The sequence below is a fragment of the Hemitrygon akajei genome, chromosome 13 (assembly GCF_048418815.1).
Source record: "Hemitrygon akajei chromosome 13, sHemAka1.3, whole genome shotgun sequence".
In the NCBI taxonomy this organism is placed as follows: Eukaryota; Metazoa; Chordata; class Chondrichthyes; order Myliobatiformes; family Dasyatidae; genus Hemitrygon; species Hemitrygon akajei.
In genome coordinates this window covers 45,451,292-45,478,035 of record NC_133136.1, presented here as the reverse complement: position 1 = coordinate 45,478,035, position 26,744 = coordinate 45,451,292, and the positions used below count along the sequence as shown (strand labels likewise).

At 39.4% G+C, this 26,744-nt stretch overlaps 1 protein-coding gene across 7 annotated transcripts in view; it reads right to left on the bottom strand.

The window, feature by feature from the left end:
* Positions 1 to 26,744, bottom strand: part of rgs7bpa (regulator of G protein signaling 7 binding protein a) — a 67,816-nt gene that overhangs the window by 4,936 nt on the left and 36,136 nt on the right. For 3 of the 7 annotated variants that reach the window (XM_073064518.1, XM_073064517.1, XM_073064521.1), the window contains exons 3-5: positions 11,311 to 11,441; positions 2,104 to 2,193; positions 110 to 400 (exon numbers count right to left, since the gene is read on the bottom strand). In XM_073064518.1, coding sequence (XP_072920619.1) covers positions 110 to 400; positions 2,104 to 2,193; positions 11,311 to 11,441 — 512 coding nt within the window. The remainder of the gene's footprint in view (positions 1 to 109; positions 401 to 2,103; positions 2,194 to 11,310; positions 11,442 to 26,744) is intronic. The other 4 variants (XM_073064522.1, XM_073064523.1, XM_073064519.1 and 1 more) reach the window with 3 other exon arrangements.

Below are 26,744 nucleotides of genomic sequence, written 5' to 3'. Positions count from 1 at the left end.
TTTTCTACCAAGGATTGCAACACTATGCATTAAGTCATCATGAAATTTATAATTTGAATCACATATTAAAAAATCTATCATAAAGCAAGGCAAGCAGAGTGATACTTGCCTTGGTTCTTCAATGGTAAAGGCATAGTCTCCCTGAGTTTGCTTAGAAGATTTTTCATTTCTCGTATGTCTCTGTAAATAAAAAGATCATTAAATGAGAAGGTAAATAGAACACAATTTAGAATTAAAATGTTTACTAACCTTTCAGTATTTTCTATATCTGTGGAAACATGCCACGAATATGGTTGAAGATCTTGGAGAGGAGAGGAAGGTGTATCTTCTAAAATTGGAGCTTGGGAACTCTCTTCCTTTCTACTGTCTATTACTTTGGGAACCACCAAGGAGTCCTTTTCTTTAAAAGTAAAAGAAAGGGGGAAATACAGCAGTGATCACCATCTTCCATATTTGAAATGTTATTGTGCATGAAGTCTCTTATATAATGGCTCAATAACAACATTTATTTTTTTACCTAAATTACTAAAGCAATATCTCAGATATTGCAGTAGAATCCAATTAAATTCACTAAACAAGACTATTCCTTGCTATACTGAAACAAGCAAGAGAAAATCTGCAGATGCTGGAAATCCAAGCTACACACACAAAATGCTGGAGGAACTCAGCAGACCAGGCAGCATCTATGGAAATGACTATTGTCGACATTCCAGCCTGAAACGTTGGGAATACTCTTTTCCATAGATGCTGCCTGTCCTGCTGAGTTCCTCTAGCATTTTGTGTGTTCCTTGCTATACTGTATATGTTCCCACAAAACAGAGAAAACAAGGAAAAATACAAATTTGATAATGCAAAACAGGTTAGTCAGAATCTTGTAAGAAAACCTGGGAGAGCCTCTGCATCATACTTTAGAATTATTTCTCTTGATAAAGAACATTTACCCACCCATCTTAATTGTCTTTAGTGTGTTCGTACAAGAACAGAAGTCGGGTATTTAAGCCCCTGATATGATTATTTATTAGATTCAAAATTAAACTTGCTCTCTAAGGCAGCCTGCACTGATTTTTGAGGGAAGGAGTTCATTTTTACTACTCCTTCTGTGAAGCAGTGTTTTCTAACTTCTCTCCTGACTGGCCTGTCTCTGATTTTACATTTACAGCAGCACTGCACTAGAATAGACAATAAATGCTGGCTTGTTGACCTTACTCCAGCCTTTCACCAGAAAAATTGTCTCACATATGACTTTGATCCTTCAACTTGCTTCCCACCAAATACTAGACCAACCAACCCCACAACATCCTAACCTTCAAGGTCCAGACCTTGACTTCTTGACCATCTAAGTCCCCCAAAATCCCACTCTAACTTTCAAATCATTGAAGGTTGTGAGCTGTCTCCACTTATTTACCATTCTCCATTCTTCTTGACAATGTATTTCAGGATTGTATGGCTTCTAGTCCTTGACTTTCCACCAGAGAAATATATTTTCTCTACCTATCCAATCAAAGTCATAGAACCCCATATCAATAAAACCATTAATCCCCGTTGTTGTTTAAGAGAGTACAATTCTAACATGTATCTTTTACTCATAAAGTAATACTCGGAGCCCAAGTAACATCCTGGAGTATTATGTCCTTACATTTTTGTCATTGAAATCTTACACAGGCACCAAATGGATAACCCTACTCTTCATGGTGTGCAAAATTACCTGCCATTATTTTAAGTACCTATTCAATTCAACAATATCCAATACCTCTTCATAATACTATGTCCCCAACCATATTACTTACTGTACTATCTATTTTTGTGTCATTGACCTCTTTGGTTTACTAGTTTGCTCTCTTGGTACAACTCACTATTGTATAACTTGTCAATAAAATCCTATGCAGTAAATAGTTAGGTGTCCAGCACAAATCTGTGTATATTTATATCCGTTTCATTCAAATTCACAACTATTTAAATTATGCTCACATCTCCATGTTATGCTCCTGTTGAGAAACTTTCATGCTTGATAATCCAGAATTTCAAGATTTCAGCACAGCACAATATGTGACAAAATAAATGAATACATTCTAGATTCTTTGTGAAAATATTAAAGCATATTACTGCATTTGCTGGGAGGATCCAGACAATCCCAACTCTTCCAGATGTTGTTGAAAGATCGATACTTCGACAGCTGCTTTGGGAAAGGCTTTACTAAAAAAATTAAATTAAAATAGGAATCATTCCACCAAAACTGGTAGGATTTTATTGTTTGATTTTCAGAACCAACGAGGAATCAGAAAAAAATCTGAAAAATTAATAATTTCATTCTGCTCATTAACTTAATAATGCAATTATGTAGATATCAGTGATGAAAAAGGTATTGGCATATATCTTAAGTCCTGATGAAGAGTCTCCGCCCAAAACATCGACTGATCATTTCCCTCCATAGATGCTGCCTGACCTACTGAGTTCCTCCTGCATTCCCTATGTGTTACTGTATATTTCCACTACCATGATTTTGATTTCTAGTTAGAGACTGGATAATTGACTCTTTTTTTAATTGAATTTGGCATTTTGCTGTTATCAAACAAAATTGAACCAATGAACCCTAACAGTAAATGTGACATTGACCCAAGTCAATATTGAGTCTTTGCCAGAAGATAATACACAAAACAAAAAGCGTAGTGTTCAGGCTTTTATTTTGAGCTACAGCCCTGCCACCTTATATTTGATAGTGCTGCTGACTAATTCTGATAGGGCTGCCACCTTTAAACTTGAAATTCAGTTGGATCATGTGAAGAGAGCTGCCATTTTGTTTTTGGCAGAGTTTTTCAGTCAGACTGAAGCACATTTGCACAATCCTGTGTTGTCTTTCCTTCAGTTGGACCATCAAAATCACTGTCTTTAAGCGTTGTTTTAATTCATAAAGGAGAATGCTATCTGAGCAATATTTTGTGTCAATATTACATGAAAGTTTATTTCTGGTTGTCAGCATAGTGTTTGACTGGCCTTGGCAATTTCTGGAGTGTTTACATGATATTAATCTTTTTGTATACATTAAAACTTTATTTATTCATATTGTGTAATATTTTACATACAAGTCTAGCTTCATGTATTCCTAATTTCTTATGAATATATGACTTAAACATGTGTGCTGCCCAAATAAGCACCTGGAGCTTGGACGCTATATGCTGGCTCCTGTGTTCAGTTTGACTTACTGCTGCACTTCCTACTCTATACACAAGGACAGGAGTACTGTAAAAAGTCGTGAATGCAGTTGGCCAAACAGCATCTGAATAGTCAATGGCAGTGAATAACAAACATTATGAATGAGAGCTACACAAAACACACAACTCCACAGGAAAGACAAAGCTCACCTGACAAAGTGACAGACAAGTTCTCATCATAGTTCATTGTGATTGTGCACATAATCAGTTGGTGCTGCCGCAGCACGAGCCAGAGCAAAGGCAGAGGTTGAATGGGCACTTGCTGCATTTGCAGAGAGGAAGTTTGCCATTACGATAGACAAAGCTCAGCTACAGGCTAACTTGGAAAAGTTGCATCTTCAAAAAGAAGCTTCAGCTGCTATTGCCCAGGCAGAAATTTTGAAGGCAGCAGCAGAGCAAGTGGGTGAGGAGCTTTACAGTGAAAAAAACCACCCATGAGCCACACTGGCACACATGAACATATGAGCGATTATGCCAGGGAGCAACCCAGCAGACTGAGTCCCCCTACTACACAACACTGGATCAAAAGTCACAGCACACCATTCAATTTACCTCTCACACTTCACCTAACCCTTTGGAAAAAGACAGCAATCAGCACACTTTAGTCAATGGCCACCCTCCAATACGTTGCTTACAGCAAAGCTTAGAAGTATTTAATCTTTCACATATATTAAACAACTCATACTTACCTGTCCAGTACCAAATAAGGAATTCCCCTACTGTTAAAACGATGCCAAGATTTGATAGTAATATTCTGCATTGGCAGCTAAGATTTAATGTGCCTCAGTATACAGGTAGTTTACTAGTACGCCATCCAGTGTCTTCAGTCATGATGAACATGGCGAAGTGCCTGGCACGCAAAGAGCTTATGAGCACTGGCCCATCACAATTTGATGATCATCCAGAAAGTTATAGAGTATGCAGTTCATCTTTTATTCATACAAAGACCTGAATCTTACTGTTGACAAGGAATTGGACTTACTGTCAAAATGGCTTAGTAAGGAATCCTCAGACTATGTTAGGTGCTTTAGAGCAGTTCATCTAATCATTCCTGCTATAGCTTTAAGAATATCCTGAGACAGGCTCACTGAATGTTATTGAGCATTGTAGGTAATTGAAAGCATACTTTTGAAGAAGCTGGTCAGATTTTCAAATCAGGATAACTTAAAGTTAATGGAGCTGCTTTCAGCAAACAAAGCTGCGTGACTTAGCTTATTTAGACATTGCCGTGGGTTTAGTACTACTGATGAAAAGCTGCCACATTCTTTGCAAGAAAATGGATTTCTCAAGCTTCAAACTATAAAGAGAGTGGAGTCATGTAGTCATATATCCCCACCCCTTTTCTTTCTTCACTGATTTAGTCTGCTGTAAAGATGAAATAGGAAATCACCCCAGCCTCACTCTTCCCAGTCACAGCTCATCTTGGAATGAGAAGGCTCCTCTAAAGCACACAGAAATTAGGACTCCAGTGTCAGTCCATAAAACCAACATCTCCCAACCTACAGATCAGAATGAACCTGTACTTAAAGATGACATAAAGATAATTCATAATAAACTTCACCCGTTGTGAAAGTGCCGTACCATTGAGGTATGAAAGGCTTCCTTGAAAGAGCAAGGGATTTGTTTCAGATGCTGTTCCTCATCATCACATCTCACATGTAACCAAGACCATAAAGTGTGATGAAGGAAATGACAGTAGTCATGCTGCAGCCCTACATCCTGGTCCTCCTCCATGGGCATCCAGGGTTTTAGATTGCATTTCAGAGCACCGCATGGAGGAAGAGAAATAAACTTTGCCATCTGTGAACTCTTTACGCATAGACATTTGTAACATGTGGCCACTAAATTCTGTTCGAAGATATGCTTAGTTAAGATATATCCAAAAAGACAATGAGAAATGCTTCCAAAGTGTACATGATGCTTGATGTACAGAGTAACTGATGTACTGGAGAGATCAGGTAGAACACACAAAACAAGACCGAATTTTGCAGGCACCTGGAAAAGTTCAGAATGAGAAGAACCGGACATCTTTATCTAAGATTCCTCCTTGTTTTGTTAAACAGTATGCAGATCTGAGCAGCTCTGAGAGGAACCCCATTATTTTGCCAGCAAGCATCACGTCTCCACATTGCTCATACGCCACTGTCATGAACAGGTGCAGCATCGAGGTTGTACACTCACAGAAAAGTTTGCAGTGTAGGGCTCAAGATGACAAATCAAGGGTCAAAAAAGAAGTTCTTTGGGCCTGTGTCTGAATTGTTCTCAAGAAAAAGTAGGACCTATGTGACCTGTTCTAGTAACCAGTTGTGGCATCTTTATAGATACCAGGCGGTGAGTGTTCAGATTTTTATTTTGAAATATAGCTCTGCTGACTTTTATTTTGATAGCACTATCGACTCTAATTCTGATAGTGCGCCACCTTCAAATTTGAAATTCCATTGGACTATGTGAGGAGTTTTTCAGTCAGACTGAAGCACATTTTCATAATCCTGTGTTGTCTTTCCTTTGTTTGCATCATCAAAATCATTGTCTGTAAGCGTGGTTTTGGTTCATAAAGGAGAATGTTATCTGAGAAGTATTTTGTGTTAATATTAGGTGAAAGATTATCCCTGGCTATTGGTATAGTGCTCAACAAGCCTTGGTAATTTAAGGAATGCTTATATGATATTAATCTTCTTGCATACTATAAAACTTTGCCCATTTTGTGTAATATTTTACATGTACTGTAAGCCTAGATTCATATACTCCTAATTTCTTATGAATGTGTACTTAATCATTATAAGATTTCTGCATCTAGTACTTAAGGTAATCGATTTTATGTGTGTGTGTGTGTTGCCCAAATAAAGCACCCGGAGCTTGGACGTTTTATCCTAACTCCCATGTTCAGTTGAGTGGAGTTTGGCTTACTGCTGAATTGTGTACTTCCTACTTCACACACAAGGAGAGTATAGCATAGTAAACAGGGGAGGTCAAAACAAGAAGAGTAAAAATATTGCTTGTGATTTACACACTACTCTTTGTTGTGTCTGTGCACAACTAAATGTCAATTAAATAAAAACATGCAAACAGGAGGTGGCTTTAACTGGTGTATTCACACTGCAGTGAGGGAGAGGGAGAGGGAACAATGTGCATGCGTACACAACAGATCAATGCTCATGCATAGACAACAGATCATACGTAGTGCTAACAGGGTCATTGCTCTAAAAGAAATAGATCCATACATTACACTTGCTCCCCGCTTTATATTAATGTAATCTAAAACTATATATGTACAAAACCTTCAGTTTCCTTTTCACAAACCATATTTAAATAAACATGCTTTCATGATCACAGTCCATAACTAACTTCCCTTCTAAAGATTCAGTCTTTTGGGTGGCACTCTGTTTCTTTCAGGATAGTGCCTCTGGACCTGTGGAGTGGCATTGGATTAGGCAGTTGTCTTGCCAACGACAACAGACTTGTAGCGCCTCTAGACCTATGGTGTTGATATGTAGTTGTGCACAAACACAACAAATTGGTGATGAGGATGGGATTTTTCTCAACCATTCATATCTGAAAAGTGCTGGCCCTCCACTTTTCAACACATAAAGCTACAACTGCTGTGTTTGGCCTCTATATGTCACATACACTTTTAGTTTGTCTAAGGGAAGAGACTTTTTTGCCTGTGTAGGCCTTTAGCATCACTGTGGTCTTCTCTAATGCTATCGTAGAAAACAGTCTGTTGTAGTCAGCCTCTGAAATTATAGACAAGGCTGACCCTGTATTCAGCTCCACTTTCAGTTTTACCCTAGACACATCTATTATGATCCATATGACTTTGTGATCTGCTTCAGTAATGCTATGCAATTCTAGGCATGACAGCTCACCTTTGTCAGCCTTTGTGTTGTCTGATACCATTTCACATTCAGTCACTTTATACGTTTGCTTAGTTTTGTGTTTGAAACTTTTTGCTCAGTGTGGTTTTTCTCACTGGTTGTGCCTTTTGTCTGCCTTGCACATTCTTTCTATGTGACCTTGTCTGTGACACTTTCTGCAAGCTTTTTTTTTGAACCAACAGTGCATCTTGGGAGGATTAGCCATATTCATAACATTTTTCACGTTTTGCACCATTCAGGGACACTTTGTGCATTTCACATTCAAACCTCTTTTTCTGTAATTCTCCTGTATGCTTTGCCGCAGTCTCCAATGGTATTGCAATGGTCAATGCCTGTTCTAAGGTTAGGTCTCTTTCTGATAGTAGCCTTGTTTGAGTACTTCGACTATGTATGCCACATACAAGCTTGTCCCTTAATGCATCAGAAAGTCCATCTCTGAAGTCACAGTACTGCGAAAGTTTGTGCAGTTCTGCAATATATTCAGAAATGCTTTCATACTTTGACTGTGTCCTTTTGTAAAATTGAAATCTCTCTGCTATTACCAGCAGTTTAGGGCTCAAGTGATTTTGTAAAATTGTAACAATTTTGTTGAACACCTTCCTTGCTGGCTTTTCAGGAGTTACTAGGTTGCATAAGTGACTGTACATTCTTGGACCCATTAAGTTAAGAAGCTTGGGGGCCTTCTTTTGCTCAGGCATGTTATTCGCCTCACAATACAGTTCAGCTCTCTTGGTATATGACTCCCAGCCTTCATCAACTTTTCCGACTGAAGCCGTTGCCATGTTAATTTTACTTTAACTTTGCTAGTGTGTGTCTTTCACTGTGTACTAAGCACTGTTACTCACGCATCCCTTCGTTAGCGTCTGTGACGGGCTTCCGTACTATTTAACTCTCGCTGTTTCATCCCATAACTGCCAATGCAGTTGGTGATATTCTCTAACATTCAAGTTCGTTCTCATCACCAAATTGTTGTGTCTGTGCACAACGACATATCAATTAAATAAAAGCATGCACACAGGAGATGGCTTTAACTGGTATATTCACATTGGGGGGGGGGGGTGAGAGAGAGAGAGGGGGAGAGGGAGAGGGAGAGGGAGAGGGAGAGAGAGAACGAGAACAATGGGCATGCGTACACAACAGATCATATGTACCGCTAAGGGGAGTCATTGCTCTAAGAAAAATAGATCCATACATTTCACTATTCTAATGCAGGCCTTAACCATTAAAGATGATGCATCCTTAAGAAGTAATCAGGAACTGATGAAGGGTCTCGGGCCAAAACATTGGCTCTTTATTCCTCTCAATTGATGCTGACTGACCTGAGCTCCTCCAGATTTTGTATGTTTTACTCTGAATTTCCAGCATCTGCAGAATCTCTTGTGTTTAGGGATCCTGCTATTTAGTGTATATTATCATTCCAAATGTCATTAGTCTCTTCAGGAATGAATCTATTATTGTTATCCAGCATGCTTTGGGAAAACAAATCAAACAGGACAAGTAAATGGAGATGCTTCTGACTAAAAACTACCAGTGCTAGAGGTAGAAGATTGTTTTTGCAGCTATGACAGCAGCTACAACTAAAGGGATACAAGAAGGTTTAGTAAGCTGTCATTGTCAAGCTCTGCTCCCTCTGTTCAATTTAATGTTTCATGATCGTGGGGTGCCACTGCACTAGTGTCTTGCCTCTGCCAGAAGGACACAACTTCAAATATCAAAAGAATTCAGAAAATGTTTTTCTTATTCAGCACAATATCATGAAGAATAAATGGTAGTTGTTGATAAATGTACAGGAATTAAGAAAAACTATTGCAAAGTGAAATAGGTGCACCAGTTATCACAGGGCTGGTATCATTGTCAGAGAAAAAAACTGATAGCTCTTGTATCCTAGAAGGTTGTGCTAGTCATGTCCATGAAGCTATTTTAAACATTACTCATAATTGGTAGTAACTCGTGTATTTTAGTGAATTGGTTTCAATTGGCAGTAATATGCTGTCCTGAGTTGTAAACAAATTAGGGTTTAGTACTCATTAAACGCTACTCATGATGGGCCCAATTGGTTAAGGAAAATAGGAAATTTTCTCCTCTCCCCAGAATAATTTGTGGAGAGTATTGTACCTTTATAATAGTGCTTTCAGACAGAAAGGACAAGCATACCTCATCTCCTAAACCATCCAAGCACCAAGATTTTTGATTCTATGGAATCAGATATCAGTCACCTAAGTTCTCCGAAAATGTCCAAGAGATAGAAAATTACCTTCTCAATGTGGCATATGCCTCAAGATTGTGGCTCTTTTGCTCATGTTGCCACTAAAATGCCTTTGTTCCTTCAGAGATCATGTTCAGTGCAGAATTTGGAAAAATTGTTTGGTGTCCTATTCTCTTGGACATATGTCTAGCTGGGTAGACTCTAAATGTCAAATAATAATGCCTTGCAAACTTGTTATTGTAAATGGTTGATAAGCAATTTTTTTATCATGGCATTTTAATTAAAGGCTACAACTACTGGTTCCTCAAGGTTGTTAGAACTGTGGGTGGTAATAGGGACAAGCACCTACTACCCATTAAATGATCCCTATGGCGCACACCTCAAATAGCTTCTGACAGCCAAGTTCAGCTCCAGGCCTTCACATGTGGCTTAGCTATTAAGCCTGGTGGAACCATTTGTTCTGAAAGGAGAAGAGGCAAAAGCGGGATACTAGCGCCTTAAAATCAATCGCTTCAGTCAGATGGGGCTCATCAGCGGTGGTTGGCAGCTTATCTAGGAGAAGTAAAAATGATCTCAAACTTCTGTTGCCTCAGGAGTAATCCCTGAGGAGAAAGTCTGGAGCTGGAGTTCTTAAGGCAATCCTACAGTGAGTTCAATGTTGACTGGCAACTCCTGCAACACTGCTGGTACCAATGTCTGCCATTCCTTTGCATGACGAAGGGGAGCTTGCTACATGGGCAACAGCTTACTCTCCATATCATACTGCCCAGGTTTGTGTATCCAGCCATCCAGGATACGCATCCATCATTGACCCTGATCAACAGAAGCCTCACCCACAACTATATTTCATTTTAAAACAGAATGTGTGTCCAATTACTACAACAGTTGATTCTTCATAAATTGAAGGCTGAAATTATTCATGCAATTGATGCTGTGTTTACAGGACCATTACAGATTCTTAATGACTTCAGAAACTGATGTGCCAGAAGTGAAGATTCCTGAGCTCTATACGTCCAGTTATGTGGCCCACCAGTTCATATAGGGAGAATAGTTTGCCATTTGAAGTAATGTGTATGGAACAGAGAAGTTATTTTAATGTGAAATTTCAATTAAGCCAAGAGATATAGAGCCAGATTGTTAAAATTAATGCAAAACTACTTAACAACTCAATGCTTAAGGGGAGCCACTGGAGGCCATATTCTTTGTGACATAGTATTCATAACTAACCCAGATAAAGAGCTAAATGAAAATCGTAGCACTCCAGAGGATGTTAGCTATAGAACAATCTTACTTAGCATGATAGAGGATTATTCTATTTAAGGCTTGTGCCAGATTGTAACTTCAAAAATAATAAATTTGAGGAGAAAAGAAGAAAAATGAAATAATTACAAGGCATGTATTTGTTAATAAGTCAGTATAGGACAAATGTTCATTAAAACTATAGTATTAGAACATGCAGGACAAATATATAGCTAAAACCAACACATTCAAACTTCATCCCAATGCAGTGATTCCTTTTGTGATTATTTTAAACCATCTTGTTACAAATGAACCATTAACTATCTGATGTAAACTTTAATAATTTTTATTACAAGAAGTTAAATTCCTCAATCTAATACAATATCTTATTTTGTATAAATGTATTAGTTCTCCTATCCTGGCATTATGAATAATTTATTTGCAGTCCTATCCTTTGCAACTTGCCAGTAGTTCCAGAGCCATTTGTTCTTTAAACTTATTCTCAGCTGTCTTAACTAAACACACATGAAAACAATGGATTCATACTGTATTCTGCTTCAATGGAACAGAATTTCACAAGCTGTTTGCAGCTACTGTAGGCAACTGAAGACATACTACGTGTATAAAAATTATGTTAACTACATATTCCAAGCAGACTAAAGAATTAGTTTTAAGCTTATTTTACCTGGTCACAGCTTTTACAGTCATTATTTCCACACTTGCAGTCTCACAGATTCTAAATGACAAATAGACTGAAAAAAAGATCTTGAAGTATCAGTACCTTTCCAAAGAAGTTGAAGGGATCCTAGTAGACAAACTGATTTCAGCATCTCTGTTGTATACATCTCAAGACAACACTGGAGTTGTATATAAAGCCTGCAGATTTCCGGATGGATTTCCCCATCTTGAGCCCTGCATCACAAGATATTTGCAGCATACATCATCAATTATGTGACATAGAGATAATTATAAATGAGTGCTTGCATTACCCAAGTTTATCTGATTCAATATTCAAGAATGTTTAATATCATTTCCTGTACACATCTGTAAAGGAGAACAAAATAGTTATTACTTCAGATCTGCTGCAGCACTAACAAAAACAGAAAAGATAAAGAACACAATAATAATAAAAATTAAAAATAATTCACAAGTATAAATACATGAAATAGCTTATACACATTGTTTGCCAGAAAGAATGACAATCTGCAAATCAGTGAATTCAAATGAATCAAGGACAGTGGAAACAGACAAATTGTCTTTGTTCTTGCCCCATGCTTGGGGCTGGAGGCTGCCATTTTGTGAAGACACTCTATTCTCTATTTTGTGAGCTTGTCAAGCTGGGTTTGATCAATGTTTTAAAGAAGACACAATGATTCTTCAGGTAATTTGCTGGACTGGAGATCATTTCCAAATGAAAAGTTACTTGTCAGATGTTCTTTGGTTGGCTATAACATACAAGTTTGTGAATGTTGGGGTTGATGCCTGCCTGAAGTGATTCGAGCTCATTGCTGATTGAGAACAAAGAGCCATAAATTACTGACTGTCACTTGATGGGAAGAGGGCAATAAATTGATGCTGGCTTGGAGCAGAGCCAATAACAAGGTGTTAAAGGTTAGACACATGGCATGTGGCCAATGACACTGGAATGCAATATTTGAATTGATAAGTAATGTATATAAAAGTGGATGCTTTGTGTGTGCTTGTAGCTGTAACTTTGAAGAATAACCATTGCAGATACAAGCGTAAGCGACCCTGTCTGAAACACGTGGCGAGTGAATTGGGACAACGAGGAACGCCTGGCCAGCGTAAACTCCCTTGCCCGTGTAATACCTTTGGTATTCTTTGACCATTCAGGAGAGTCAGGGATACCTAGCAAGTGTGCACACAAGGTATTCAGTGTATGAATTCACATACTTATTAGTTTAAACGATAAAGGTACTTGTCAGTAAATACAGATCTCTCTGTGCTTCACTAATCATCGTTATAAGTAGTAAGTACTTTTTACAACATAGATTAGTGTATGTCCATAAAGTGATGCTAGTCAGAGTAGTGTCTACGTTACATACTGTAAGTTAACAAATTGGGTAACTAATGGAGATTTCCATAAAATATTGAATAGATTTAAAGGAGAAATTGAGAAAACTTTGAGAGAATGATTACTAATCACTGTAGTTTTATGTGCATCCACTGATGATAATGACAATACAATACCATTAGTCAGCAATTAGAAGCTTAGCTGTAAGCCAACTGCAACTAGAATTGTATAATGCTCATTGCATAATATTTACTCATACAATGAATCTTAGTGTTCTCAATCAAAGGTTTAATAAAATGTAATCTTGGAGAATAGGTAACTTCAGTATTTTGAGAAAAAGATAATGGAGATTTAGCAAGAGGGCATGAACAAGCTGGAAGAGCTGGTGGAGTACAGATTGCTTCTTTTGAATTGAAAAATTATACCTGTGTGACAATGAATAAAAATGAATCCTGCTGTGAAGAAACAATTTCCATAATCATATCCACACTGTTATCATTGCCTTGAAACTGGATTTCACCCTCTTTAGGTTTACGAAATGAGCTGTGAATAAAGCCATCATATAATCAGATCCTAGTGAAAATGGGCAAACATACAATGACACATGACGATGGAGGTTTTGCAGACAAGTCTGTGTGCTAAAATGCATGGTTCCTTTTGTGAGCTGAGTGAAGAGCTTGCCATGCCTTATCTTTACAAAACTGAACACTGGGAAGCACTTCAGTTAATTATTTACCTATGGTTAGTCACAAAAAAACTGTTTAAAAAGTTGCCAGGGAGGTAAGGAAAAATGCAGGTCTGAGGAACAGCTCCTGTGTGTCTGCACATTCTCAGTCCAAAGGTCAGCTGTCTCATGCTGCAAGTGCTACCATGCCATCGCAAGGAGTAGGTTGATGTTCTCAGCAGGCAGCAAAGAAATGATTTCAACAAAGAAGCTGTAAATAGTTAAGGGAGCATTACTGATCCAGTTTCTATAATCCTGAAAATTCAAAACTGAGACTTACAGTTGGCGTGTGTACTCATGGATATCACAGTGCAGACCTTTTAACTTGTGTCTCATTACTCGCGTCTGCATGACTTGCTCCTTCTTTATCTGTGTGTGCCCGGTGAAGGTGGTAGCTTGCATGTAAGTTGCACTCTGAAGCTCAGATTTATGTTGGTGTGGGAGTACGTAATCTGTGATGTAGTTATGTGTATGACTGAAAACATTCACAGGAGGTGAACTAAGGTGAACTGACTTGGAAGCTTCCAAGTGAATTTTCCAGTAGAAACCATTTCATCCAGAAATTATTGCTGGTTCAGTCTACCCTTTGGTGGAACCATTTTTATGCATGATCTATACAAGAAAATTGTATGAAAATGGATCCAATTTCTACAGATTTCTAAACCATGCAAGAAATAAGTCAGTCACATGGGACAATATGTACTAATAATATACTTTGTGAGCTACAAATTTTATTGCAGAAATCATATCAAGACTTCAATTAGTCCACTGAATTGGGAAAATAAATCCTTACAAAGAACATAAAACTGGACTAGAGTTCGACAAGGGAGACTGCAGATGCTGGAGCAACACACAAAACACGACAGGAACTCACTGGGTCAGGCAGCATTTATGAAGGAAAATGGGCATTTGATATCTTGAGTCAACACCCTTCATCGGGACTTGAAAGAAAAAGAGCAGTATAAAAAAGTGGAGGACGGGGTGGATCAAGAGCAGGCAGGTTTTAGGTAGATCCAACTGAGAGGGAACGTTGGGCAGGTGAGAGGCAGAGAGTGGGAGTCATGTAAGAAGCAAAAGGTAATAAGTGGAAGTGACAAAGGGCTGAAGAAGACGGGATCTGGTAAGAGAAGATGGTGGACCATGGAAAACAGGGAAGGAGGAGGGGAGCGTGAGGGAGGAATGTGTGGGTGATGGGCAGACCAAGAGGGTGGGGGAATGGGAAAGAGAAGGGGTGATGAGGTTGTTGGGATAAGGGATAGAGGCAGGTGGTTACAGGAAGTCAGAGAAATTGATTTTCATACTATCAGTTTGGAGACCACCAAGGGAGAAAATTAGGTGGTGTTCCTCTCATCTGTGTCCAGCCTCAACTTGGCAGTAGAGAAGTCCACGAACACGCACATTGGTGTGGAAATGGGAAGAGGAACTAAAATGGCTGGCCACCTGGAGATCCTGGCTATTACTATGGATGGAGCAAAGGTGTTTGTTGAAATAATCTCCTAATCTAGACTACAGAGTCACCATGTTCATGAACAAGGTTTGTGGTTGAATAAGTACTAGCTTCTAATAGGCTTCCTTTCAATATTTATTTGCTCTTAAATATGGTCTGAACTAAAGGATTTTGTTGCACTCAGAAACATCAGCAATAGTGAACTATTCATGTCTAGTGTCTTTAATTTAGCAAAAACACCACATGTGATTAAGAAATGTGCTGCTGGATAACATTTGACACAAGCCTCAAGGAGATACCATGGAAGTGGTTTCAAGGGCATGGTAACTGAGTTCAGAAAAGTGAAAAGGTCTATGAATGGAATTTAAGAGTTTAGGACTTTAGCAGCTAAAAACGTGGATACCAATGTTGTTCTGAATAAACTCGTAATAATCAATAGGCCAGAAAGAGAGGAGCACAAAAATTCTGTAGGCTGTAAAGTTGGAGGTAGAAGCTAAGGAAGTTGAGGTGGATCCATAGTTCAATGTAGATCTATAGGAAGAGTAGCCAAAAATGGAATGAATCATATTCTCAACATAGTGAAAATCGTAAAACAGATCTCATTGATCTACTTACAGGTCCAACACAAGATGACATTGAATTTTCTAAATTCACATTACCCAGACCCCTCTTGCTCTCCTCTCTCACACACATACCCATCCACCTGATCTCCTCCCTTTGTTCAGCTTTCCTAACTGCAACTCGTTCTATCCACCAATCATCTCCTCCCCGTCAGATTCCGTCTTTCACCAATCAGCTTCTTTCCCACCACTTCCCTCATATTCAAAGTTCAAAGTCCATTTATTATCAAAGCATGTATAAATTATACAACCTTGAGATTTGCTTGCTTGCAAGTAGCCACAAAGCAAGAAACCCAAAAGAACCCAATTAAAGAAAAAAATAAAAAGACCAACAGCCGATAAGAAAGAAACCACAAATCATGTAATCAATTGAAGCAAACAACAATCCAAATCAAAAATTGAGTCCCCAGATCTGAACCACAGAACAGCCCAGAATAGGCCCAAAGCATTGTTTATTGGTTCGTCACATTAGCAGGCATGGAGCACAACAGCCGGGGCATCCTTCATAGCCTCAGCACTATATAGAGAGAGGAGAGACCATCGTGGAGAATGAGCAAAATCGGCTCTCGTCCTGGATCCTGACATCCTGTCTTTTCAATCTATCTGAGCTGGTGTTTAAATTGACCAAATGACAGAACGGCGAAAGGCTCTGGCACCCTGCACAGAGGAGAGAACATTGAGGAGAACAAGTGAAATTGGCTCTTGCCTCCAATCTGGGCCAGTGTAAACAGCTCTACACTGGTAATCTTTCCTCTTCCCTTCAGATCTGACACAAGGACTCAATGCAAAATGTCGACTTACAACTTTTTCCTCCGCAGATGCTACTTGAACTGTTGAGTTCTTCCAGAATTCTGATCCTAGCTTCATATTCTAGCAGCTGCCATCTCCATTGTCTGCATTCATTTATTCTTACTCTTTCTGTTTGATCTTTGAAATATCCATTAACAACATTATAGTGCCAATTATCTTTTTATTAGTCTGCCATATGTGGTACTTGTGAACAGTCCCCAAGTTTAAAAGCTGCATGATCCGAATCTATTGGACAACATGTCTTCCAATTTGAATCATTAAGCATTTTTCAAGGTTGAGTACACATAAAGGAAGATGTTTTAGATTACAGGGAAAGTAAGGTTTGTGGAGATCACGAAAGCAAATCGAGTAGAGACTAAATATGAAAGCAGCAATGGAATGAAATGTCAGAGCAAGTAGCTGAATGATCTCCTTTTCTTTTTTATTTATGTTTTTACAGATATTGGGAAAATATTGTGCAAAATTTTACAATGGTAGCTTTATTTATGTAATTCTATTTTATATTTATATTCTACATTGAAAATTAACAACAAAAATGCTTTAAAAGCCAAGTTAGCAAAAGTAAATATTTTAAGGACTAAAGTATAAAGATTAAAGACTTTCTGGAAAAGATTTCTAGCTATTGCTGGGTGGAAGACCAAATTAATTAATATTTGGCTTCTGGTGGCTCATTATCATAATACTCTCTTCAGCAGAACAAGTTGTAACTGTTCCCTATTCACAAAGACTTCATTTTTTTTGTTACATTTTTCAGCATTATCCTAATTCTGTTGGTTTCCCCTAATATAAGTTGTGCAGTGCAAACACTATATATGAAACACAGTTTAATCAGCCCCAAATCCAATTTGTCTTATTGTATGTTCTAAGTTGGTTGAGTATGCATCATAAGATCATGAGCAATCTTTGCTAGCAGCACTTGTATCTTTCAGGATCCAACTGCTGCTCCTGTTGATCAATGGAAAAAGAAAGGTCAAGAAATTTTTGAGGTATGAAAGTTATCTGCACTTCTTTGTGAAATATACAATTGAACGTGGAATTCTGCACTGGTAATCCCAAACCACTTAGATATTCTAAAAGCACTCCAGTTTGCCATTTACAGATTGTCTTTATCTAACTATTTCCTACAGGCATTCCATCAACTAAAAATCTGTAGTCTGACAAATAAAGCCACAACATCCAAGTCATATAAGCAAACAAAGTTATTTTGCAAACACACATTCAGATTTGCTGCACAATAATCCTACAAAGATTTGCAAAAATATATATATGTTTAAGTTTACTTATTCCACATTGATTTTAGTTCATGAATAAAATTCTATAAGAATTGCATAACAACCTAACCAAGTCTATACAAAGCAGAAATAAGTCACTATGTTTTTGCTGTCCTAACATTGAGCCTGTAAACCCTCAGTGATGTGGCATAAGTGCTAGGGTTTTATCACATAATTAAAATGGGAGTTTATATCATACAGGAAAGTCTTGGTCACCTGTGCAAGTAAGAGGATTTCAAACTGTGATGAAGCATATCAGTTCCAAGGAGGTGGGGACTCATTCTCAGCTCTGCACAGAAGTCATCAGCCTCTCGCTTTAGGCTCTTCTTACATTTGCACACTGCACGGTATTACACCAAGCATCTGAGTCTGTTATATCAGGGAAACAGTTCCATTTATTACAACAACCTGAAGCATGATAGATAAAATTTGGAGAGCCAGATGGGCTGTTATTCACCAAATATCAGGCTGACGTAAAGATGGTTGTTCATCAGTCACTCACCTTGCTCCAGGCCAGTATCTTCTCAGTTGGGAGTCCTTACCCACAATTATATATTAAATAATGTTCTCTGTACCAACAAGCTCAAATAGTAACTGTTAGGATAGTTCATTGACTTCCACTAGTTTTATGATTAGATGTCCATTTGACTCTGATAAAAGTTTCTTATCTTTTTTGTTGTAAATATTGCTGTAAAGTACCTCATGATGTTGAGTGGAGGAAGATGAGAATGCAATTTCCTCTCTGTTTATCCTGTTACGGATCTAAACAGCTTACTCAAGAACAATCTGTTTTCTCCACAGGAAATGTCAAATCCCCTTTATTGACCTTCTTAAACTTTCTGAAAAATAATTACAAAATGTTGATAGCAACCTGAAAATTATTCTGAAAGTTATGATACTATTAGTAAATGTATTCCAATCAAATTACTCTGAATATTATTAAAATACATCTCACATTTACCTCTAATTTTCTCTGGATATGAATATAATTAGTTTCAAATGCTTGGATTGATGCACAAGAGGAACTTCATAAGTGATTTATCTTGTTGTATCTTACACTTACAATGACAGAGAAATAACAGAGGCCATTTGGTCTATCAGGTCAATGCAAGTATTCAGGGAAGCAATCCCATCAGTCCCATTACTACACCTAATATCATTCTACTTTTTGCAATTTATCCTCTCGTATATATGCCAATCAATTTCTTATTGATTCCTTTTTGGAATAAGCAGTAATTTATTGTATATAATGAGTAATTTATAGTACCCAAGTTGATTTTGGATAGTAGGAGGAAACAAAAACATTAGGAAGAAATCCACATGGTTACAAAGAAAATGTACAAACTCTGAACAGACAGCACTGAAAGTTAAGATTCAACATGATCTCTGGAGATGTAAGGCAAAAGCACTAACAGCTGTGCCACCATACGGCCCTTCAGAAAGACCTCTGGAATGACAGGTAAGAGGATTATGGGGTCCCATAACATGCTGATGACCATGACTGCCATTTGGAGGATAAAATATGTGATGTTCCTATCAGGTTAATAATACTTGTCTTTGCAGAACCTCCAACAGAAATACATACCTTCCCATCTGGTAGACAATTCGCTACCTTCTCCAATAGATCCTTATTTTGGGGAATATAACCTACTTGATTCATGCAAATATATTCCAGGCTTTAAGTTGGTTTGTGCTTCATGTCATTTACAACATGTGAGTTGATATTTGCTTTATTCATTAACAACCCAGAATGCCCTCAAACATTGGAAAAGGTCCTGAAATCTTATTGTATTGGTGAAATACTGAACAAATTTAATAAGTGAAATCACTACATATAGCAAAAGTTCAGATCAGTAAGTATTGAAGCCTATTCAATGGCACTAAATGTTCTATATAGCCACTGACCAGAGATGACTTTTAGAATGTTAATTTTAGAACTTTAAAGGGATATAATAATGTAACATTAATATTTACATGGTTAGTTTTTGATCTTGACTTGCTCAAATTTCAGTAAGAAGCTAACCCAAAATCCTGTTTGGACTGTATATTCGAAGTTGGATCCACTGGGTCTACTACCTCATAGCTACAATACAGAGCACTGACTCATTGGTAGGTGGCAGCAAGTGGGAATAAAAGGACCCTTTTCTGGTTGGCTGCCAGTGACTAGTGGTGTTCTGCAGGGGTCGGTGTTGTGGCCACTTCTTTTTATGCTGTATATCAATGATTTAGATGATGGAAAAGATGGCTTTGTTGCCAAGTTTGCAGATGATACAAAGATTGGTGGAGGGGCAGGTAATGTTGAGGAAACAGTAGGCTGCAGAAAGACTTAGACAGATTAGGAGAATGGGCAAGAAAGTGGCAAATGAAATACAATGTTGGAAAATGCACTTTGGTAGTTGAAATAAATGTGCAGACTATTTTCTAAATGGGGAGAAAATCCAAAAATCTGAAATGCAAAAGGGACTTGAGAGTCCTTATGCAGAACAACCTAAAGGTTAACTTGCAGGTAGAGTCATTGGTGAGGAAGGAAAATGACACATTAGCATTAATTTCAAGAGGAATGTTTGTTAGCTCTGGATCTGTACTTGCTGTAATTTAGGAGGATGAGGAGGGATCTTACTGAAACCTTCTGAATGTTGAAAGGCCTAGACACTGTAGATGTGGAAAGGATGTTTCCCATGGTGGGGGAGTCTAGGCCAAGAGGGAACAGCCTCAGGATAGGGGGGGCGTCCATTTAGAACGGAGGTAGGGAGAAATTTCTTTAGCCAGAGGATAGTGAATTTGTGGAATTTATCACCACAGGAAGCTATGGAGGCCAAGTTGTTGGGTGTATTTAAGGCAGAGGTTGATAGGCTCTTGATTGGACATGGCATCAAAGGGGAGAAGACTGAGGAGAGGACAGAAAAAGATCAGCCATGATTGAACGCCGGAGCCAAATGGCCTAAGTCTGCTCCTATATTGTATGGTCTTATGGTCAACACTGATCTAGGTTCAGTTCCGATCTGTGTGGGATTTGCAAGTACTCCCTGTGACCTCATGGATTTCTCCAGGTCCAAAAGATGTGAGAACTAGTAGATTAATTAGCCACAATAACTGTCTCCTATGTAGATGAATGGTAAAATCTGGGTAGAATTGAGGGAAATGTGGGACAAATTAAATGAATTAGGGTAGAATTAGTGAAAAATGGGTACTTGATGGTCAGCATTGACTGTGGCTGAAGGGCCTGTTTGATGCTATTTCTTCATGACTTTATGATCCTCATATTAAGTCCAGAATAACTCTTAAAGCAATTTCTGCTACATTGTCAATTCAAAGATATTTAAATACTATCTTTTCTGTGGAACTCCTAACTTCTTAGTATGAGAGAATAAAGAGCGGCTGTTTTGCAATTAGTTTTAAGTCTAGGATAGAGTAAGGTTTTAACCTCGCACTCACTACCATGATAGATCAATAATTTACAAAAGCACCTAAGTGGAATATTGTGGAAGCATCCAAGTAGCCCAAGATGGAGCTGGTGAGACACAGAGATTTTGTGGACAGCTAACAAAACTACCAACTATTCTACTAAATATACCTTTTTCTGGTCTTTGATCACTGCAATCCATAGCCCGTAATTTCCCTTTGGGAGCTATGCATTCAAATCATTTGTATGACCTGGCATTTTTGTGGTATCCTGAAGAATTCGGCAAATTGGACTCTTGATAAGGCAGGTACGGCTACAGTGACCATTGCTGGACCGGATTTGGAGCCGGAATGAAACTTCAGGCCAGATTGAAGTGGTGCAGTCCAGGCCCCAGAGTGCAAAATGAACCGATATTTAGCCAATTTAAGTGCCAAGCCGAACAAACCGGTGTTCAGTTCACTGATCCATGAGGTTTTACTCACCTCAGCGCTGAACTGACTCCATGACTATGGACTCACTTTTGGAGACTCTGCAGTTATTGTTCTGTGTTTTTTTTTACTTACTGGCTGCACTATTTGTTTTTTGATGATCTTTGTGATGTGAGGCTTTTCATGGATTCTATTGTGTTTCTTTGTTTTGTGGCTGCCTGCAAGAAGATGAACCTTAAGATTGTATATGGTTGAATTGACTATTACTTACATCCTTCATTTTCATGAGGAGTAAAAATCTTTAAGTTATGCCTCCATATAAATGTGCAATTTATAGTAAATTATAATAAATAGAATGTACAACAAAATAACATAGAAATACAGTTGTGTCAGCATGATCAGTCTGATGGCCTGGTGGAAGACGCTGCACTGGAGCCTGTTGGTCCTGACTTTTATGCTGTAGTACCATTTCCCGGATGATAGCTGGAACAGTTTGTGTTTGGGGTGACTCGGTTCCCCAATGATCCTTTGGGCCTTTTTTTCCACACCTGTCTTTGTAAATGTCCTGAATCGTGGGAAGTTCACATCGACAGATGCATTGGGCTGTCCACACCACTCTCTGCAGAATCCTATGATTAAAGGAGGTACGGTTCCCATACCAGGCAGTGATGCAGCCAGTCAGGATGCTCTCAATTGTACCCATGTAGAAAGTTCTTAGGATTTGGGGGCCCATACCAAGCTTCTTCAACTGTCTGAGGTGAAAGAGGTGCTGTTGTGCCTTTTTCACCACGCAGCCAGTATGTATAGATCACATGAGATCCTCGGTGATGTGTATGCTGAAGAATTTAAAGCTGTTCACCCGCTCAACCCCAGATCCATTGATGTCAATAGGGGTTAGCCTGTCTCCATTCCTCCTGTAGTCCACAACCAGCTCCTTTGTCTTTGCGACATTGAGGGAGAGGTTGTTTTCTTCACACCACTGTGTCAAGGTGATGACTTCTTCTCGGTAGGCTGCCTCATTATTATTTGAGATTAGGCCAATCAGTGTAGTATCATCAGCAAATTTAATTACCAGATTGGAGTTGTGGGTGGTGACACAGTCATGGGTATACAAAGGGTAAAGGAGGGGGTTTAGTACACAGCCTTGTTTTGAGGGTCAGAGGGGCAGAGGTGAGGGAGCCCACTCTTAATACCTGCCAGCGATCCGACAGGAAGTCCAGGCAGGTATTCACACAGGGTGAAGGCCCAGGTCTTTGAGCTTCTTGTCGAGCCTGGAGGGAATTATGGTGTTGAATGCTGAACTGTAGTCCAAGAACAGCATTCTCACATAAGCATCTTTCTTCTCCAGATGTGTAAGGATGGTGTGTAGAGCTGTGGCTATTGTGTCATCTGTCAATCAGTTGTGTTAGTCGGCAAATTGTAGGGGGTCCAGTGTGGGTGGTAACATGCTGCAGATGTAGTCCTTGACCAGCCTCTCAAAGGATTTGCTTATCATTGAGGTGAGTGCAACAGGATGCCAGTCATTCAGACATGTTACCTTGGTCTTTTAGGTACAGGAAGAATGGTGGATGTTTTGAAACAGGATGGGAATCTACATTGGGGGATGGAGAGGTTAAAAATGTCTGTAAACACACCTGCCCATTGTGCCACGCACACTGTGAGTACCCGCCCTGGGATGCCGTCCGATCCCACAGCCTTGCAACTGTCCTCTCATTGGAAACACCTGCGTACTTCAGCCTCAGAAATGACCAAGCTGCCGGTCACACCAGCTATAGCTCTCCTCAGGGGTCAGTGTTGGCAATATCGAATCGAGCGTTAAAAAAATTTAGCTTATCTGGGAGAAAGGCAGTGATGTTAGAAGCTGCACTGCGTTTAGTTTTGAAGAAGTCTGCGATGGTGTGCAGATCTTGCCATAAGCTGCGTGTGATGTTGGTGGACAGAATGACTTTGCGCAGATCGTAGCTGCATTTCCTGAGTTCCTGCTGGTTACCGGCAACGTAAGCTCTGTCTCACATGGTAATTGCTGCTTGCAAGGAACTGTTGATCCAGAGTTTCTGGTTTGGCTAGACACTGACCAGTTTCTGGGGAACATCCTTGATGCACTTCTGGCTGAAACTCTTGACCCCTTCTGTAAACTCAGAGACTTCCACATCATAGAAGACATTCCAGTCGACGTCAACAAAGCAGTCCTGTAGCATGGAGGCTGATTGGTCGGACCAACAGTGGACAGTTTAAACTATGACTGCCTCTTGTTTCAGCTTCTGCCTGTAGTTTGGCAGCAGCAAGATGGGAGAGTGATCAGATTTTCCAAATTGAGGGGGGTGGGGGCAAAGGAGTGCTTTGTAAGTGTTGCGGAAGGGAAAGTAGCAGTGGTCGAGTATGCTATCACCCCATGTGCTCACCTGGATGTATTGACAAAGCTTTGAAGAGACTTTAGTCAGCGGCACTCTATTAAAGTCACCGGCAATGATGAAGGCAGCCTCCAGGTGTGCAGTCTCCAGGATGCTAATGGTCTCATACAGGTCCTTGAGAGTCAGGTCAGTATCAGCATGCGGCTGAATATACACAGCTGTGATAATAGCAGTCATGAACCCCCTGGGCAGCCAGAAAGGTCTACACAGCAGCACCAGGTACTCCAGATCTGGGGAACAAAATGATTTGAGGGCATGCACGCTCTGTGGGTTGCACCAAGCATTATTGACATGAAGTATACCTCACCTCCTTTACTCTTCCCAGAGAAGTTTTTTGATCTGTCTGCCTGGAACAGGGAGAACCCAAAGGGCTCAATGGCATGATCCAGTATCTCAACCATCAGCCAGGTCTCGACGAAGCACAAAACATTACATTTATTTGTTTCCCGCTGGTAGGAGATTCTGGTTCTCCGTTCACACAGTTTGTTATCCATGGTAATAAATTATAATAAATAATACTTTGATGATAAATGTACCTTGACTTTGATGTATGGCAGTGATAAAGAAATTAGCCCAAAAGATAACTGGCAAATTTTTTTGTGTGTGAATTGCAAGTGGAGAAGAACTTTGGGAGAAAATATTTACTCCATCCATAGCAAATCTCTTTATAAATAATAACTTCACCATTCCACTGTAGACTGCACATAACAGAATCTTTCACCAGAGAAGCTTTCACAGTTTGTATGTATCACTCAGCTGTATGCATAATGTGGAAATATCGGTAATGTCAGGCAAGGATAAATTGCAAACAGAGTGCATGTAGCCTTTGAAGGTTTTTGAAGAACTTACCTTTCCTTTGCAGAGCAGGTTATACAAATATAACAAAAGGACTTGAAACATTAAACCAACTAAGGAACTAACTTTAAATTATCATCAGTTGTTAGCTTATAGTTTCTATTGACTATTAACAGCTCTATTGTGAATGGTAATTGATCTTGCAAATAAAGAATTCAAACATAACACAGTTTAACAAATGGTCAATATCTGTAACTGTTTGTTGATCCTGTGTAACATGGTATTTTTCTGCTTTGATTTCAGAGCAGTGTGGTGACAGAGACCATGCTACTTTCTTTGTGCACAAGTAAAATAAAGTATGATTGAGGAGCATGTGTGCTAGTTATGAGTCTAGTTATCTCAAATGACAAATACATACTCATAAATGTCAAATTCTAATATTAGGAATACATTCAACCATTCAAATTACAACTCCATGTTTGTCACACCAGGGCCACAGGAGACAGACAAGTGGGTCATGGTTAGGAGAGGGAAGGGGAAGAGTCAGGTACTAGAGAGTACCCCAGTGGCTGTACCCCTTGACAATACTGTTTGAGTACTGTTGGGGGGGGGGGGGGGGGGACAGCCTACCTGGGAGAAACAACAGTGGCCATGCCTCCAGCACAGAGTCCGGCCCTGTAGCTCAGAAGGGTAGGGAAAGGAGGAGGAAGGCAGTAGTAATAGGGGACTTGATAGTTAGGGGGTCAGATAGGCGATTCTGTGGATGCAGTCAGGAGACCCGGATGGTAGTTTGCCTCCCTGGTGCCAGGGTCCAGTATGTTTCTGATCGCGTCCAAGATATCCTGAAATGGGAAGCTTAGGAGCCAGAGGTCATGGTACAGATATGTACCAATGACAGAGGTAGGAAATGGGAAGAGGTCCTGAAAGGAGAATATAGGGAGTTAGGAAGGGAGTTGAGAAGAAGGACTGCAAAAGTAGTAATCTCGGGATTACTGCTTGTGCCACGCGACAGTGAGAGTAGGAAATGGAATGAGGTGAAGGATAAATGCGTGGCTGAGGGATTGGAGCGGGGGCAGGGATTCAAGTTTCTGGATCATTGGGACCTTTTTTGGGGCAGGTGTGACCTGTACAAGAAGGACGGGTTGCACTTGAATCTTAGGGGGACCAATATCCTGATGGGGAGACTTTAAACTAGAAAGGTTGGGGGCTGGGAATCAAATTGAAGAGACTAGGAGAGAGGAGGTTGTTCATAAATAGAGAAAGCTAGTAGACAGTGTGTGAGGGAGGATAGGCAGGTGATAGTGAAGGGGAGCACTCAGACCGAAGATATAGGGGAGTAGGAAGAAAAAGATAGTAAAGTTGTTTGCACCGTTAGGGATAAACAGAGAGTAAGAGGTGGAGAATTTCTTAAATACATCTATTTTAATGCTTGGAGCATTGTAAGAAAGGTGGATGAGCTGAGAGCATGGATTGATACCTGGAAATATGATGTTGTAGCTATTAGTGAAACATGGTTGCAGGAGGGGTGTGATTGGCAACTAAATATTCCTGGATTTCATTGCTTCAGGTGTGATAGAATCGGAGGGGCAAGAGGGGGAAGTGTTGTATTGCTTGTCAGAGAAGATATTACAGCGGTGCTTTGGCAGGATATATTAGAGGGCTTGTCTAGGGAGACTATTTGGGTGGAATTGAAGAATGGGAAAGGTGTAGTAACACTTATAGGGGTATATTATATGGGTGCTTCCTAATGGGGAGCAAGAATTGGAGGAGCAAAGTTGCAAGGAGATAGCAGATATTTGTAGTAAACACAAGGTTGTGATTGTGGGAGATTTTAATTTTCCACACATAGACTGGGAAGCCCATACTGTAAAAGGGATGGATGGTTTGGAGTTTGTAAAATGTGTGCAGGATAGTTTTTTGCAGCAATACATAGAGGTACCAACTGGAGAAGGGGCAGTGTTGGACCTCCTGTTAGTCAATGAGATAGGTCAGGTGACAGAGGTATGTTTTGGGGAGCACTTCGGGTCCAGAGATCACAATGCCATTAGTTTCAATATAATTATGGAGAAGGATAGGACTGGACCCAGGGTTGAGATTCTTGATTGGAGAAAGGCTAACTTTGAGGAGATGTGAAAGGATTTAGAAGGAATGGATTGAGACAATTTGTTTTATGGGAAGGATGTAATAGAGAAATGGAGGTCATTTAAAGGTGAAATTATGAGGGTAAAGAATCTTTAGGTTCCTGTTAGGTTGAAAGGAAAAGTTAAAAGT